This window comes from Panthera pardus, unplaced genomic scaffold (assembly GCF_024362965.1).
Source record: "Panthera pardus isolate Hobbes unplaced genomic scaffold, ASM2436296v1 HiC_scaffold_8, whole genome shotgun sequence".
In the NCBI taxonomy this organism is placed as follows: Eukaryota; Metazoa; Chordata; class Mammalia; order Carnivora; family Felidae; genus Panthera; species Panthera pardus.
The window spans coordinates 77,296,649-77,314,637 of record NW_026527013.1 but is presented as its reverse complement, the minus strand read 5'-3'; the positions used below and the strand labels follow the sequence as shown (position 1 = coordinate 77,314,637).

The window sequence follows — 17,989 nt, the reverse complement described above, 5'->3', positions numbered from 1 at the left end:
CACGCTGTTATGTTCCTTTGTATGCCTCATAATTTTTGTTACAAACTGCACATTTCTGATAATATATTATTGCAACTCTGGGTACTAGATCGCTACACCTCTGAGGCTTGTTATTGTTATTTGCATGTTTAGTGACTGGCTGGATTATTTTTGTGAAGTTTCTTTCTCCCTTACAGTGCAAAACCTTTGATGTTGCACCACAGAGGGGCAGAGCTTTGAGGATGCGCATAGTCACCCAGGGGTAACAGTGGTCTTAACAGAGTTCTGTTTCCTCTCTTTCCCTGACCACACTCAGTGGCCACAGATTGCTCTACTGTTTTTAACAATGCTGTGAACCATAAACTCCTTTCCAAACGAATCCCATCTAATCGTAGCTCCTTTGATAGAATAATTTCTGAGGTCATGTTTGATAATCTGACCTCCAAGAGCTCTTTCCAGTTTTCTTATTCCACAGATCTCTCTTATGAGCTAGCTGGCCTATAGTATAATCTGCATCTTCATTAGAGCCATGAATATCCTCCCCCTGCCCCTCACCACAACCTCCACTGTTTTTGAAAATGTCCTCAAGTTGCAAATAATGTCAGTTACTTTGGAAGGAGATTAGGAGCTAGCTTTTTAGCTGCTTGTTTCTTCCCCCAGGAGAATTTTTGTGCCAGAGTTCTGGAGCTAGAGATGGAGAAAATGGTGAGCTTCTAAGTGACACCTCACTGGAGGAACTTGGCAGGGGTTAGGGGTAAGTGGGCAGCAGCCTGAGGGCCTCTCAGTTTGCCTTTCCTGACATGGAACCACTATTTTAAAAGCCAGGGGAAGATTTATTGGGGCCCCAGTATTTTCAGGGAGTCCAACAAGATAGAGACTGCACTCCTTCAGTGAGGGTAGTTCACTATAAGGAAGCACCCACCTACTGATCTCATCTGCTTGAGACTTAGCCTCAGCTACAGAGAGCTGAGGGAAGAATGAGAAACACTGAGGTTCTGCTCCTCCCAGGAATAAAGCTCTCCTGTTGAAGCTGTGGAGAGAGGGAGCCCTTTGCTCTTGGCTGCTGCAGTCTGGAGAGGAGTCTATGCCTTGCTGAGCAGGGAGGAGGGAGGATGAAGGGAGGAAACATTCTTGTTTCAAACATCACACGCTCTTACAAAATTCTCACTGAATGTTCACAGAATTTTGGGGGGGAGGGGGAGGCAGAGAGGGAGAAAGAGAGAATCATAAGCAGGCTCTGCACTGAGAACAGAGCCCAACGTGGGGCTCAAACCTGCAAATGTGAGATCGCAACCTGAGCCAAAATCAAGAGTGGGACACTTAACCAACTAAGCCACCCAGGTACTCCCATAGATTTTCTTGAGTAGTTGATTTTTCTTTAGTACCCTTTCCAGAGAATTAAAAAAAAAACAAAAAAAACTGTTTGCAGTTTTCACCAGTTTCACCGGGGGTAGGTCAGTGGAGTAGATGGTGCTGTCGCCCCAGAAGTCAATCTTCTCCCATTTTGTCTTTCATCCATTCTAACAATACTTTTGTACCCACCATTCCATACCTAGACCTCAAACAGCCTTACTTTGCCATATCAAGAGGTCAACTTCTCAATAGCGTGTGACACAGTGAACAAGTCCTCCTCCAACTTAAATGAACTCATTCCTTGGGGTTCCTGTCATCTCACCATTTTTCTCTTAGTGTCCCCTTTGTAGGTTGCCACTCTTCTGCTCAACTCTGGAGTGCCTATCTTGGGCCAGGGTTCTTTTTTCTCTTTATATACATCTTTTCCTATAGAATCTCCTCTAATCCCTTGATCTTAAAAATCTACAAAATGATGACTCCCAAATATGATTCACATTCAGCTACCTTTTTAACAACTCCTAACAACTTTATCACTTCAGACTTACTTATCCAAGTATCCTTGATTCTTCTTTTCTTCTCAGATCCAATCTACCAGCAAGTTCTATTGGCCTGCCCTCGAATATCTTGAATCAATCTGAGCAATTCTCTCCATCTCTTCCTCTCATCCTAATCCAAGCCATTATCATTCCTTGTCCAGTCAAACAAAATAGCTCCCATTTTCTACTTTTCCTTCTCTGTGGTAACACCTCCCCTCCAAGCTGTCCACATAGAAGCCAGAGTGGTAATTTTAAAAGGTTTATCAATTCACATTATTCCTCTTTTAAAAGCAATGATTTCCACTGTATTTGAATCCATACCATAGCCTGTGGTCCTACATGGTCTTACACTTCCCTTCCTCTCTAACCCCATGTTGTACCCCTCTCCTTCTTGCTCACTGTGTTCTAGCTTTCTACTCCTCAATCTCTCCACCTTGATTCTCAAGGACTCTAAATTTGCTGTTCTCTCTGCCTGCAAATATCTTACTCCAAATCTTCCATGGCTGATTCCTTCACATTATGCAGATCTCAGGTCAAATGTCACCTACTCATAGAGCTCGTCCCTGATCACCCTATATATGGCACTCTATCGCATCATCTTATTCTATTTTCTTCACAGCAAATTACCACTACCCAAAATTGAGCATGAATAGTGAATGATAAAAATGCTAACCTGGCTATTTGTGTCCTTACTCTAATTTTTTAGGCCCCTGTCCCATTCATTACCTCTCTCCATTCTTGCATCTCCTATCTCTTTCCCTCTCCACTGGCTACTTCTATTTAGAAACACTGTCAACACTCCCTCTATCATTAAAAACAAAAGACAAGAACTTTCCTTTAGCTCAGTTAACATGGTCAAATTCATGTTTTCTTCTCTACCTTACTTCTCAAAAGAATATTTATAACCCAATGTATCTGTTTCCTTACTACCCTCATGATTTTTTGGCTTTTTAGTATATGGATACCTCCTCCCCTGCACCAACTACTTTATTGAATTTGACCTCCAAAGGGTGACAGTGCGACCCCATTAGTCAAAACACAGAATGTTTTTCCTCTCTGATTTTTTTCTCCTCCTTTGAATTTACAGCCTTACTTCCATCCCTTTTTAATTTTAAAGAAAAGCACAAAATACAAAACAAAAATTCTACCTCCAGGAGATAAACCACTATCACCATTTGTTGTATATACTTTCAGGTCTTTTTTGGTACACGAATAAAGACTTAAAAATAAAACTAAGACAAAAATAGCATAATACTATATATTCTATTTTTTATACTTAAAAAAACTTATTTTATATCTTTGTAGATCAACAGATATGAGGTCAGTTTTCTTGTCTCCTCTTCCTTTAGTTCTTATCTAGTTTCCATGTTTAGCATAAATGAATTACTGAAGAAAAGAGTATAGTCTCATTCTATCTTTCCAGCCTAGAGTCCTGCCATTTGTCTTGCTAATGAAAACTTCTACATCCTATATTTCCTCAGTCAGAACTTCTTACTACAGTGGACACAATTTAAGTATTTAGAAAAATAAAAATTGAAAGAGAAACATTTAAATCTACCCAACTTTTTTTTTTACAAGGTGGGTGATAAGAATTTGCTGTTACCTGAGCAGCCTTGTCAAAATAAATGATTCTAGTGTTTGAAGAAAATGTACAAGCCAGTTTGCTGTTCATATAGAAATCTGAAAATAATATAATTCAATTTAGGAGAAAAGCTGGCTGGTTTAAACTTACTGAGATGGTATACTGTTTTCCAAAGTGGTGCCTAAATATGATGCCTAAATATGGTGCCTAAATATACTGTACTTTATGAGTGGAGCTAAGAGATTTCAAGTGTAAATGTGACTATACTCAGTTTTTTCTTACCAGACTGAGAAGCTATCTCAGCATACGATTTATTTCCCTCCTGAACATACCAGTTCCTTTTAGATCATGTTGATGCCACTGGTGCATCAATAATGATACTATCTGATGCAATTAGAGGTATATTATCATTTAAAAGACAGTGACCACATCTGCTCGTCTCCTAGCTTCTACCTACCCTACTGGGTGCTATACTTTACATCAGATTCCAGTTAGGAACCAGGCTGCTCAATTAAGGATGAAGCCTGACTTCTCACTGAAGAGTTGCAAAGTCTTCTAAGGTATACATATAAATAATGATCATTACAAATATTTAGAAGATTAGCACATCCTCAATTTCTAGTTTATAATAAAAACAGTAGATAAAATCCTTATCATGACAACAAATAGGTTTGATCAAATAAACGTACTCATAATTTGGCTTCTTTGCTATGAATATGTCTTGTGCATCATCTCCAATGTGTTGTAGGTCAACGCAGACGTCTGCAGTTCCACCTGCATTAAACTTTCCTTGAATATTTTGGCTGTATTGTTGGAGACGCTTCCATAAGTCATTATAAAGACGTAACAATTTAGGGTATTCTCCTTCAAATGCCTGTTTCAAAAACATAGACGCTGCCAAGCAAAACAAGAACATGGATAAGATAAACAATAAAATGTAGCAAATAAATTTTCTTTTGTATATAGTAATGCTACAAACAGCCTATACCATAGGACAAACCAAAGATATATTCTAATGAGGCTTTTCAAAATAAGGCTAGTAAAATTTACTTAAGAAGTAATTTTAATTAATGCTGGTAAAAATTATTTAAAGAATAATTTTCTTCCTAAACTGTTTACTGCATTTGATATATGAAGCATATATTTTGAAATCTAATCTGTAAGAAAACAGACCAATCAACAATTATAATTGAAAATTTCAATTTCTTCTCTCTGAAGAATTGAAAAAACCAAGTACCCAGAAAATCAATAAGCATACAGAAAACTCAAACATCCAAAGTTTACTTAGTTGACACTTATAGAATACCTCACCCAAAAGAGCAAAGCACACATTATGCCATGCACATCAGTCATTTACCAAGTCAACAATATCTGATGCCATAAAAGAGTCTGAATAAATGTAAAAAGTTTCCAGTTATACAAAGTATGTTCTAGATTAGAAATTAGTAACCAAAAGATATCTTTAAAAATCCTAGATAAATACCCAGAAGTAGAATTGCCAGATCATATGACAGTTCTATTTTTAGTTTTTTTGAGGAACCTAAGATTTTCCACAGTGGCTGCACCAATTTACATTCCCAACAGTGTTACAAAGGTTCCTTTTTCTCCACATCCTAATCACTTGTTATTTCTTGCCTTTTTGATTCTAGCCATTCTGACAGATGTGAGGTGATAGCTCACTGTGGAAATGCATCAGTGCATTTCCCTGATGATTAGTGATGCTGAGCATCTTTTCATGTACCTGTTGGTATGTCTTCTATGGAAAAATGTCTATCCAGGTCCTCTGCCCATGTTTAATCAGATTATTTGTTTTTGGTTTGGGTTTTTTTTGTTTGTTTGTTTTTTGGTGCTGAGTATGAGTTCTTTTTAAATATTGGATAGTAACCCCTTACTAGATATATCATTTGTAAATATTCTCTCCTATTCAGACTTTTATAAAACTCAGAGAAACTCTCTGTGAGATTAAAATGCAAGCTTTGGATGGAAAATCTGACCAAAGCCTAAAACATTTAAGTTTTGGAGAATGAGACTTAAAAAAACAAAAACAACCACCTGAGGTTATCCCCTTGTGCAAACTATATATCCATATAATTAGGGTAGAATAATTGTCTGGCTATATCTGGCTATGGTCCCTAGGAGGTTTCTTAGTTGTTTGCTTTTGGTTTTGTTTTTTTTACATAATAACAGCAACACAAAGTTATAGAATCTATCAACGGGGTGTGCGTTCTATCCCCCAACCATCCCTTTTAGCAGGAATATAAAGCATACATATTCTCCTCCAACCTAACTAGCTAATCTTGAATCCACTTACAATATGAAGATGACTGCCCCCATTATCTCACAGAAAAAAATAAAGGTCACCAAAAAGAAAAAAAAAAAAACTCCTTTCAACTTCTTATCCTCCATTTCCCTATAAACGTTTCCAGTTTTCAGCTTTCTTCACAGCAACCAAGTATCCATTCCACTGAGCACACACAACAGTCTGAGAATAATGGTAATAATACCATCAGTAACCATGATTAATAATTAATCATTAATAAACTATCAGTAACATGATTACTGAAAAGAGTTCATGGGTTTTGGTGGGGACGTTCTTGCTGTCCTTTAAATATATCCCAATAAGGCTAAAAAAACAAATTACTACAAAGCTGTCAAAAGAGTAAAGTAAAAAGTCAAATGAAAGAGTGCTTCTCCATGTCCTGGACAAACATTTGCATTAAGATTTTCCATTTTACTTTTGATTTTTAGTAATTTCTCCTTTCACTTTCATTCCATTTTAGAACTACATAAAATATTCATATGACTTCAAAGTTAAATCTACACAACCAAGTATATTCAAAGAAGTCTAGCTTTTATCCTTGGTTTCTCCAATGCATTCTTCACACATCCCCTCCCCTACTACTGGTAATCATTTTTCTGGATTTTATGACTTATCCTTCCATTTCTTAAAAAATAAGCAAAACGGTATATTTACACCACTCCCTTTCTTAGGTAAACAATAGCACACTGCACACGTATCTTTTCACTTTTTTTTAACTTAATATATCTTGGAGATATTCTTCAGTCTTTTTTTTTTTTTTTTTTGCCTCTTCCTCTTCCTTTTTCAAAAGCTACATGGCATTCCAATCTATGGATGCACCACACTTTGTTTAATCCCCTTGTGAGGAACATTTGGGCTATTCCAGTTTTGTTCTATTCCAAATAATGATTCAATGAACAGTCTTGTGAACATCTTTTCATAGTTTTGCTAGTGCATCTATGGAATAGGTCCTTAGAAGTAGAACTGCAGGGTAAAAAAGCAAAGGTTTATCTGTTGTTAGACACTCACGAACTCTCCTCCATAAGGTTTGTATTTGAAGTCACACTGTGTGAGGAGTGACTGTTGCCCCACAGTCTTGTCAACAGAATGTGGTTTTAAACTTTTTTGACTTTTTGCTAACTTGACAGATGAGAAATGGCATCTCTATGTACTTTCACTTTGCATTTCTCAATTCATGGGGGACACTGAGCATCTTTTCCAAATAAGAGGTATCTACGTTTTTTTTTCTTGAGGGTTATTGGCCTCTGACTTCTCATTTTAGCAGCTTTTTATATTACTATATATCATACATATATTATTTTATATTATATTTTTTTGTAAGTTATAAAATGTTTCTCAAGTTTGTCATCTTTTTATTTTGTGTAAGGTTTTTTCCGTCATGTAAAAACTTTAATATAATCAAACTTTCAATCATTTCATAATTGCTTCTGAATGTTCAATCAGTTAGAAGCTTTCCCTATTCCTAGCTTACTCACTTATGTTTTCTTCCATCCCTTGAGTGATTTCACATTTTATATTTAATTCTTTGATCCATTTGGAATTTACCCAGATATGTGAGGTAAACTGGGGATTTTTTTTCTCTGAGCTCCTTTTATCTCACTCTACCCTTCAATTCTGAGCACTTGATTCATTTCGGTAACTAGTGGGTCACATTTATCCAACCAACAAATCCTTATGGAGGATTTAATTAAGTATCTTAGTCTCATGTTTTTTTCCTCCTCTTACCTCAATGAAAACTGCTTCCTATTTTATAACTGATGATACGCTTGTTGCAAAGGACCAAATATATAAGGTATAAGGAAAAAAGTAAAAGTTAATTTGATATTCTATGATAATCATCCCAACATTTTTATGTCATCCTCTCAGGTCCCTGTTTCTCATACATACATAATGTTGTTTGTTTTCTAAAAGTACTTGATATTTGGATCTCATTTAACTTTTAAGCACTTACTGTTTTTTTTAATAAAAGGTACTTTTATTTTTAGTTTTTGTCTTCACATTTCCTCCTATCTCTCAATGCATTTAAATATTAATTTAACACTTTGGGCATCCATTTCAACAGAATGGCAATTATGTAATGAGCACTGTGCTCTGTGACAGGAATGTAATATGGAACAGAGGTACACAGATAAGCTTTTTCTAGAGCCTGGTGGAAGATACTGACAAACAAGGAGGTGAGCCATTATAATACAGCGGGATAAGTACTAAAGGGGACCTAAAAAGTGCTTTACAGGAGCAGACAGAGGGTGTCATACTCATATCTGAACAAGTGTATGGGGAGGGAGACATCAGGGAACACTTCATCTCTAAACTGAGATTGGAACGATGAATGTGAGTTATCCAGGTGAAGGGAAGGATATACACATGTGTTTCAGGTATTTGTAAATACTGAGAAGAAAGAGGGTGATTCCTTCACAAATTAAAGCTCCAGTACAGAGATAAAATATTAGAAAGGAAAAAAAAATGAGTGAAGAGATAAGAAGGGACCAGAAAAGTCATGTTGGGAATGTACCCTGGGAGTAAAGGGGAAAGAAGAGTGGAGGCACACCAAGGTTCCATTAAAGAAGCCATATATATTTTAATAAACTCAAGCCTGGCCCAAGCAGAGAAGCTCTGCTGGAGAACAAACTAGCAGAGTTTTTAGTGGTTCATGGGACTGGAGTAAAAATTTTGAAACTTAAGGACCCTCAACCCTAGTGTCCCACAGAAAATTTACTGAGTTATGGAGTTGCAAGGGGAGCTGAGGAACTAGGTCTAAAACTTCAGAGAGTAGAGGTAAAATATCCTTCATATTTGTGGAAACATACCGTAGGAAACCAAGACCAGCTGAGGGGAGAGAACACGCCACATAGGTAGTTCTTCCTTCCCAGGAAGACATTCACCAGATTCTGAAGTTTCATGAGGTGAAAGGTTAGAGATTTGTCTGGAAACATCCAAATGGCAGTGCTAGATCAGACTCAATATTTCAGGGCTGAGGAGACAAAGAGCCTCTAACCTCTCAATTAAAAGCCTGGGAGAAGCAAGCTCAAGAAAAAGGAAGAATTAGGGACAGACTGAGTATTATTAAAACTGCAATTACCCCAATCCAACCCAATCCTAGAATGAATTGAAATGATTAGCCTACATATATGCAACTAGACTGCCAAAGGGGGAGAAAAGAAACTAATAAAAATAATTCAGAATATGTAAATAAAATCTTGTGAATCAGTACGAAAGAATTCTATAGAAATGAATAGAAGCTTTGCAAAAGAGCATATCTACATGGCATATAAATACATGGAAAAAATGAGTATCATTTATCACTAAAGAAATAAAATTAAAACTGCAACATGATTTGACTAAATGTCCACCAGAATGGTTAAAGGGAAAAAAAAAAACAGACAATTCAAACGTCAAGGATATGGGGAAAAGCAGAAGCACGGAAGTGTTGCCAGTGAGAGGTTAATTTGGTACAACATTTGAAAACTCTTTGGCAGTAACTCTTAAAGCTGACCATGTGTAAATTCTATTATGTCCCGTATTCGTTTCCATAGCTGTTGTAACATATTAACACAAATTTGGGGGCTTAAAACAACATAAATGTATTATCCTGCAGACCTGGAGGTCAGAAGTACAAATTTGGTCTAAGCCAAAATCAAGTTCTCTAGCACCTTCTGACTGTTCCTTCTGACTATGTTCCTTCTGACTGTTCTAAAGTTGTTTTTCCCGGACTTTCCCACCTGCCTGTACTGCTTGGCCTGAGGTCCCCAGTTGTGTCACTTTGACTTCTGTTCCAATGATCACACCTCCTCCTCTGACTCTCCTGCGCAACCCCCCCCGCCCCCCTGCCCTTACCCTTTTGAGCCTCTGTGAATATCGTGGGCCCACCTGGATGATCCAGGACAGTCTTTCCAACTCAAGATTCTTAAATCACATCTGCAAAATCTCTTTTGCCATGTAAGATAAAGCATGCAAATCTCTATGAGGCCTGTTATTCTGTCTACTCCACCTAACTATTTTCCGTTCCCAGGTTTATTCCCAATAAAAAAAAGGACAGCATTGTAATAGTAGCATTACTTAAAATAGCTCAAAAATGGGAAACCACCCAAATGCCCACCAATAATATGGTAGATAAATATTTTATAATATATTCACAGAATGGAACATTTGAAGACATTGAGAACAACCTACGGGTGCATGTGACAAGATAGAGGACCTTAGCAACATGCTGAGCAAGAGACATCAGACAGCAAACACTAGAATACAAACCAGCTAATTTTATCTGTATAAAATAATAATTTTTTAAAAATCTATGTCATTAGAAATGAATACTGTTAGGAGAAGGGCAGGCAGAAACTAGGAGACGTTGAGGGGACCTTCTGGTTTAGGTAATACCCTGTTTCTTGATCTGGATGCTGTTCTTGGTTACATAGCTATATTAAGATATGAAAAATTCATTTAGGTGTACAATTATGATACTCACACTTTTTCTTTATGAGTGTTATATGATAAACGATTTTTTAAAAAAAATAACGGGAACCAATGAAAATTTTGTAATCTTCTTAAATTTATTTTTTTTCAGTTTGAGATGTAACTGACTTACAACATTGTGTTAGTTCAAGGTATACAATATAATGATTTGATATATATATACCAATAAAAGATTTTTATTAGAGAATTACATGATCAAACTTGTCCTTGCAAAGGAAGTCTCCAAAAACTTATTTGATGGCTAAGATTCACCTCCCTCCAGGTTATATAAACTTTCAGAACTTCCTCCTCTCAAACTCTCAACAACGAACTATTCCTCTTTTTGGGCAAACTCCAAGTTTTCGTCTTTATGTACTAAACACAGGGTGTTTAGGATGGTCCCTTGTATTAGCTCATTAGAACTCTACACTGAAAGCATGCTTCAGTTGTAGGGCTCAAAATCCTACAAGGTACTGGGGCACCCGGGTGGCGCAGTTGGATATATGTCCAACTTCGGCTCAGGTCATCATCTCACAGTTCATGGGTTCAAGCCCTGTGTTGGGCTCTGTACTGACAGCTCAGAGACTGGATCCTGCTTCTGATTCTGTGTATCTCTCTCTCTCTCTTTCTTTCTGCCCCTCTCCCACTCATACTCTCTCTCTCAAAAATAAATAAACATTAAAACAAAATTTTTTTATTCTACAAGGTACTTTACATGAGGGTGTAAGATGTATCTCCTCAGTGTGTGTGTGTGTGTGTATAAAGTTATACATTAACTTTTAAGAAATCTATCACAATAAAGATCTCATTTAATATTCACATCATTCTAACATTTAAAAAATCTACAATAAAGAAAAGTACTCATAATTCATACAGGTCGCTTATCTCCCTATTTCTCAGGACATCTAGATTCCTGATTTATCACTGTATTTTTAAAAAGGTGAAGAAAATGAATTTTAGCATACATTTCAAGTATTCAAGCTTCTAAATCTTAAAATATAGATATCTCCTCAGTGATACTCTTACTCACACTTTGTTTTCCAAAGCACTACAGATATATACCATGTAGTTCCCTTAATTGTATGAATCATCTCCCTGAGTTGCTTAAGAGTTTTGAGGGAATAATACTGCACAAAGGGTTTAAATGTTTTTAAAAAGAGTCACTTGCCAGAATATTTCAAACATATTTCAAAAAATAGTTTTTGTTACATTCTTAAGCTTTTTAAAGAGGACACTGGCATTTATTCTTCCTTGATTCCTTCCTCTTTTCCTGTCTTCCTTCCAGTCAACAAGGATTTACTGATGTCCTACTGTGTGCCAGGTACTTTTTTGGCCATTGAAAATACTGCCATGATCAAAACAGTATTTTGCATCTTATGGAGATTACATTCTAATGGGGGGAAGGAGATCCAGACATGATAAATAAATAATATGTGTATATTAGCAAGGGATAAGAACTATGAAGAAAAATAAAGCAAAGGGAAATGAGACATTCTGGGAAAATCATCAGATAACAAAGAAGAATTATGTTTTAATTTCAAAGAGTTTAAAATGGTAATGTTTATTTTGCTTGTTTCTACTGAGACTTAAAAAAACATATATATCATAACCCAACAGGTTGGTGAACAACTATTACCTAGAAACTACAACGGAAAAGTAACAGACATAAAGTTTAGAAGTTATTTTGGAAATAACTTTCACCCATAGATAATTAAAGCAGATTTCCTACAGAAGCTATTTTGAATTTTCAAGGTGACAAGTTCAAGCCCCTTTCCTTTTTAATAAAGTAAATTCACTGTCTTGGATTATATTTTATTATACCTATAACTTCTTCTTACTAAGCATGAACAACATTTATAAATCAGAAAGAACATGTTGCTAACTAGGAAAATTTCCCTTTAGATATTTTCTGAGAAAATATTACTTACTTAGACAATCTGTTACATTGTGTATAAGCTTCAACTCTGCAGATGGTTGCATTCCTTAATACTGCCTGTCTGTAATGTTAAGAAGTACTACAGTGCACTTTAGGGACTGTATGTGCTATATAAATGGAAGGTGCTTTACAAACAACTTTTGAGTTCTCCCAAAGGAAGTTATTAAAGGAATAATGCTATCAGAAGTAACAAACTATTCTGAATGTGAAGTATTAATGGACTTTTCTGCCTAAAAATACTATACTTCCTTTCAGTAGCTCCTTCGACTGCACGAGCTAGATAGGTCCCATAATGTGAGAACTGAAAACACGTCTCCTGGATTTGGTAATTAAGAGGGTAGATCACTGCTTACTTTAATGAGAACAATTTCAATAGGATGGTGGAGGACAGCCATAGTACACCTAGTTGAGAAGTCAACGGTATGAAAATGAAGAGAAAACAATGCAAACTACTCTTTTGAGAAGTCTGAATAAAAGAGGAGAAATGAAATAGTAAGTAAAGAGGAACTCTCTACTTTTGTTTTCGTTTATACTAAATTAGAGCAACTTAGATAGGTTTCCATCTGAGGGGTAGAAGTCAAAAGAATAGGAGAAATGGAAGACAGAACCAAGAGACCTATGAATGGTGTTGCTGAGAGGAAAGGGTAAACGGAGCAGGCAGGTGGCCATCAGTAAACAGGACAGTTTCCTCACACTCAGAGACCCCCAGGGAGAAAATAAGGTTTTTCTTTGGAGAGAAGGTCCAGGATATTAAAAGAGTTTCCTAATGACATGAGATGTTTTGATGACCCAGGAGACAAGGCCAGTCACTGAGAGGGAGCAGCATGGGAAAAAGGAGAGTACTTAAAGAACACCAGGGGCTTATTTTAAAAAATAAAAGAGGGAAAGAAAAAAAAAAAAAAAAAAAAAGAACACCAGGGGCTTGTAATGCTTAGTTAAGGGCAATGAGAAAGCAGATGACCAAAGAGAAGTAAATGACAGAACCATTAAACACACACATAACATATAATATTTTGAAATCTACTTTTAATCACTGCTCTCAGAACTAGATGAGGTACTTCTATTTCTGGTCAAGGTAGAGTAACCGTGACCAGAATTAACTTCCTGTCTGAAACCACCAAGAAAACAACAGACAAAATATATGAAATAGCGGTTTTTAAAACACCATGCGTTAAAAGACATCATGCAAGGGGCGCCTGGGTGGCTCAGTCGGTTGAGCATCCGACTTCAGCTCAGGTCACGATCTCACGGTCCGTGAGTTCGAGCCCTGCGTCGGGCTCTGGGCTGATGGCTCGGAGCCTGGAGCCTGTTTCCGATTCTGTGTCTCCCTCTCTCTCTCTGCCCCTCCCCCGTTCATGCTCTGTCTCTCTCTGTCTCAAAAATAAATAAACGTAAAAAAAAAAAAAATTTAAAAAGACATCATGCAATAAAATACAGCGATCCTTGAGAGACAGGAAATAAAAGAGGTGAACTCTATGACCATCCCAGTCATCCCCATCACTGGGGACTCGCTAACAAGTCACAGTAACTCAAGTTTTCTAGCCCTGCTCAGAGGTGCTGCTTGCCACCAGAAGCTAAGGCCAAATGCCAGAAGCCACAAACTCCAAACAAGCCCTCAAGGCCAGTTTTCTTTTTTTTTATTGATTTTTTTATTATATGAAATTTTTTGTCAAATTAGTTTCCATACAACACCCAGTGCTCATCCCAAAAGATGCCCTCTTCAATACCCATAACCCACCCCCCCCTCCCTCCCACCCCCCATCAACCCTCTGTTCTCAGTTTTTAAGAGTCTCTTATGCTTTGGCTCTCTCCCACTCTAACCTTTTTTTTTTCTTCCCCTCCCCCATGGGTTTCTGTTAAGTTTCTCGGGATCCACATAAGAGTGAAAACATATGATATCTGTCTTTCTCTGTATGGCTTATTTCACTTAGCATCACACTCTCCAGTTCCATCCACGTTGCTACAAAGGGCCATATGTCATTCTTTCTCATTGCCATGTAGTACTCCATTGTGTATATAAACCACAATTTCTTTATCCATTCATCGGTTGATGGATATTTAGGCTTTTTCCACAATTTGGCTATTGTTGAGAGTGCTGCTATAAACATTGGGGTACAAGTGCCCCTATGCATCAGTACTCCTGTATCCCTTGGGTAAATTCCTAGCAGTGCTACTGCTGGGTCATAGGGTAGGTCTATTTTTAATTTTTTGAGGAACTTCTGCACTGTTTTCCAGAGTGGCTGCACCAGTTTGCATTCCCACCAACAGTGCAAGAGGGTTCCCGTTTCTCCACATCCTCGCCAGCATCTATAGTCTCCTGATGTGTTCATTTTGGCCACTCTGACTGGCATGAGGTGATATCTGAGTGTGGTTTTGATTTGTATTTCCCTGATGAGGAGCGATGTTGAGCATCTTTTCATGTGCCTGTTGGCCATCTGGATGTCTTCTTTAGAGAAGTGTCTATTCATGTGTTCTGCCCATTTCTTTACTGGATTATTTGTTTTTTGGGTGTGGAGTTTGGTGAGCTCTTTATAGATTTTGGATACTAGCCCTTTATCCGATAGGTCATTTGCAAATATCTTTTCCCATTCCATTGGTTGCCTTTTAGTTTTGTTGATTGTTTCCTTTGCAGTGCAGAAGCTTTTTATGTTCATGAGGTCCCAATAGTTCATTTTTGCTTTTAATTCCCTTGTCAAGGCCAGTTTTCAACTGGTCTGATGTGCTAGCTAACCCTCCAGATGACCTCGGGATCATCATCATAGAACTGTATGTAATAACAAAAACACACCTAACAGCCCATCACAGATCCGACTGTGTCCAGTTAGGGGAAGAAAAGAGGTGGTACTCTTGATTCCAAAGGCTCCTCTCCCTTCCCAGGAAAAACCCCTCTGTCAACTTTACCAGCCCCTTAATTACCCTAACTCCATAAAACCCTGACCTTGAGACCAAACTGGGGAAAAGGTGCCTTTAGAGCATGAGCCCCCCTTCTCCATTCTCTGGCCACTGAATAAATTATGTGCTTGCCATCAAATACTGTTTTGTTATTTGGCTATTTGGCAAAAGGTACTGAGTAGGGAAAGAACCTATCACTTTGGCAACAACAGCTTATTTCCTACCAGGGGCTTCTAGACTATGGCACCAGAAAGGGAAAGAGACTCCTCTACCCCTGCCTTCCCCAAGACCAGGAAAACTAAAGCAACTAGAATTCATGGGACAGAATACCAGAGAGAAGACAGGTGCACAAAAAGATTAACTACAGAGATCTGCAAATGGCCCATGCAGAGTACTCAGCAAAACACTACTCAGCATATGTGTGTGAGAAAAGTTCCAGAGTCTGGGGGGAAGAAACCATGCAGGATTAGAAAGAATATACCTGTTACTCACACAAGACTGGGAAGAATGCCTGTTCTTGACAGCCAGTCTGGAAAACCTTGTAATTCAGAGTAGGTAGAGTACTAAGAAAAGTATTACCTCAGTAGTGGAAAATAATTAGGTCTAGATTAAACACTGCTCAGGTTTTTCTAATAAATCTTAAAAGCAAGATTCAAAAAAACCAAATTGTTTCTAAGTAACTTGACGGTATCTAAGAACAAGAATATTTAAGGAAGACAAAGTATCCAGTACCAAACAATGTAAAATTCATATCTGGAACCCAATCAAATACTACGTAATATGCAGAAAAGTAGGAAAAAACTATCCACAAGAAAATTCAATCAGATCCAGAGGCAACAGAGATGAATGAATTAACAGATAAGAACATTTCCTTTGTAGCTCAACCTCTACTCTTAATATCTAATGTGATTTATCGGAATAAAGTTTACCTTACACCATTTCTACCAAAAATACGCTAAATCAACCAATAATAAACAATATTGGAAGGTGCAATTGGTTGAAGGTTTGAAATCTGTCCAAGTATGCTAAAGGCTATTTTCTTTGATAAATTCCAGTCACTGAGAGAAGAAATATTCAAAATAGAAACTGAATTTATGCACTACAGAAATAAAATACTGACTATAACAACTCTAAGACTTCAAAACATTTTTAGGTGACTAAGTACACTTTTAATAAATGCCAAAAAACATACCTTGCAACAGCTTTTTACATTTTTTTCTTTGATTTTACCTAAAAACTGAGGTTTTCATGAATTTTGTAATTATGCTTACCTATTTTGTAGGTGTATTTATACCTTTGCATTTTCTTACTGCTATATTAGTAAATGTATTCCATTAAACATAAGCAGCTTATAATGTGAAAAGTTAAATATTAAAGAAAACTTCATGGTGATAATTGTTTTCATAAAAACCCACTACTTTCATACATGGTATGAGAAACTATTGAAAGGCTACATTTACATAATAATACATCTGATTATTTGAAAAAACCACCTCCTAAAATAATTCATAAATTTTAAAATTCAAACAAACATGTCAGCCTCAAAATGCTCATTTAGTGGGTAAACTGTTAACAATTACTGAATCAAAGGTATAGATATATAGATGCTTCTTCACTATTCTTAACTGTTCTGTGTTTGGAAAGATAATAAGGTGGCAGGCAGCTAAAATACTGCTTATGGAGAAATATGCAGCATAAACACTCAAATTAGAAAAGGAAGGTTTGAATCAATAATCTAAACTTAACCTTAATAAACAAGAAAATGAGAAAATCAAATCCAAAGCAAAGCCAATATAAATAGTAAAAACAAGAGCAGAAATCAGTGAAAGTGAAAATAGAAAACAGAAAAATCAATGAAACCGAATGTTGGTTTCTGAGAAGATAAATAAAATCAATAAACCTCTAGATGTAATTATTAGGAAAAAAAGAAGAAACTAATGGTATCAGGGATGAGGTATTGAACATCACATCAGATTGCACATACATTCAAAGGGTAATAAAGAAGCATTATATGCAACTTTATGCCAATAAATTAGAAAATTTCAATGAACTGGAAAAGTTCTCTGAAAAGACAAACTACCAAAGCTTACCCAAGAAGAAATAAATGGAATAATCCCTTATCTAAGAAAGAAGTTGAATTTGTACTTAAAACCTTCCTACAAAGAAAATTCCAGACCCAGATGACTTCCTTGGTAAATTCTACCAAACATTTAAAGAAGAAATAATGCCAATTTTACATAAACTGCTTGAGAAAACTCAAGAGGATGAAATACTTCTTAATTTATTCTCTGAGGTTAGCATTACCCTGATACCCACACTAGAAAAAGACATTAAGAAAACTAAGGATCAATATTAAACACACCCAAATACTTACACTTATTTTTATCAAATTGTATTTCTATACGCTAATAATGAACAGTTGAAAGTAAGCTTTTAAAAACACAATTTACAATAGCATCAAAATGTATGAAATAGTAATACGTTTAAGAAAAGATGTGCTAGACAAGCACACTAAAAACTATATAGCATTGATAAAGAGAAAATATAAAAGACCTAGATCAGTGGGAAGATAGATCACACTCATGGATCAAAAGACATGAATTCATCACAAAATGATCTGTAGATTCATTATGTAATCCTACTCAAAATCTCAGGAAACATTTTTATAGGAACAACAGCTTGATTCTGAAATATATATAAAAATGCAAAGGGCCTAGAGTAACAAAAATTACTTTGATAAATTAGATAAAATAGAAAAAATTACACATTAGTGATTACAAACACAGATATACCAAAAAAAAAAAAAAAAGGAAAAAACAGACTCCAGAAATAGTCTTACACATATATAACCACGTGATTTTTCTGCAAGAGTGCCAGGTCAGTCAGTAGGCAGAATATGATCTTCCCGATCTATATTCAAAGAAATACCCTTTACCCTTATC

General features: G+C 36.4%; 1 protein-coding gene across 3 annotated transcripts in view; it reads right to left on the bottom strand.

Annotated features, from left to right (window-relative positions):
- Positions 1 to 17,989, bottom strand: part of COG5 (component of oligomeric golgi complex 5) — a 334,355-nt gene that overhangs the window by 91,967 nt on the left and 224,399 nt on the right. For all 3 annotated transcript variants that reach the window (XM_053897953.1, XM_053897952.1, XM_019451191.2), the window contains exon 12: positions 4,140 to 4,344. In XM_053897953.1, the coding sequence (XP_053753928.1) occupies positions 4,140 to 4,344 (205 nt within the window). The remainder of the gene's footprint in view (positions 1 to 4,139; positions 4,345 to 17,989) is intronic.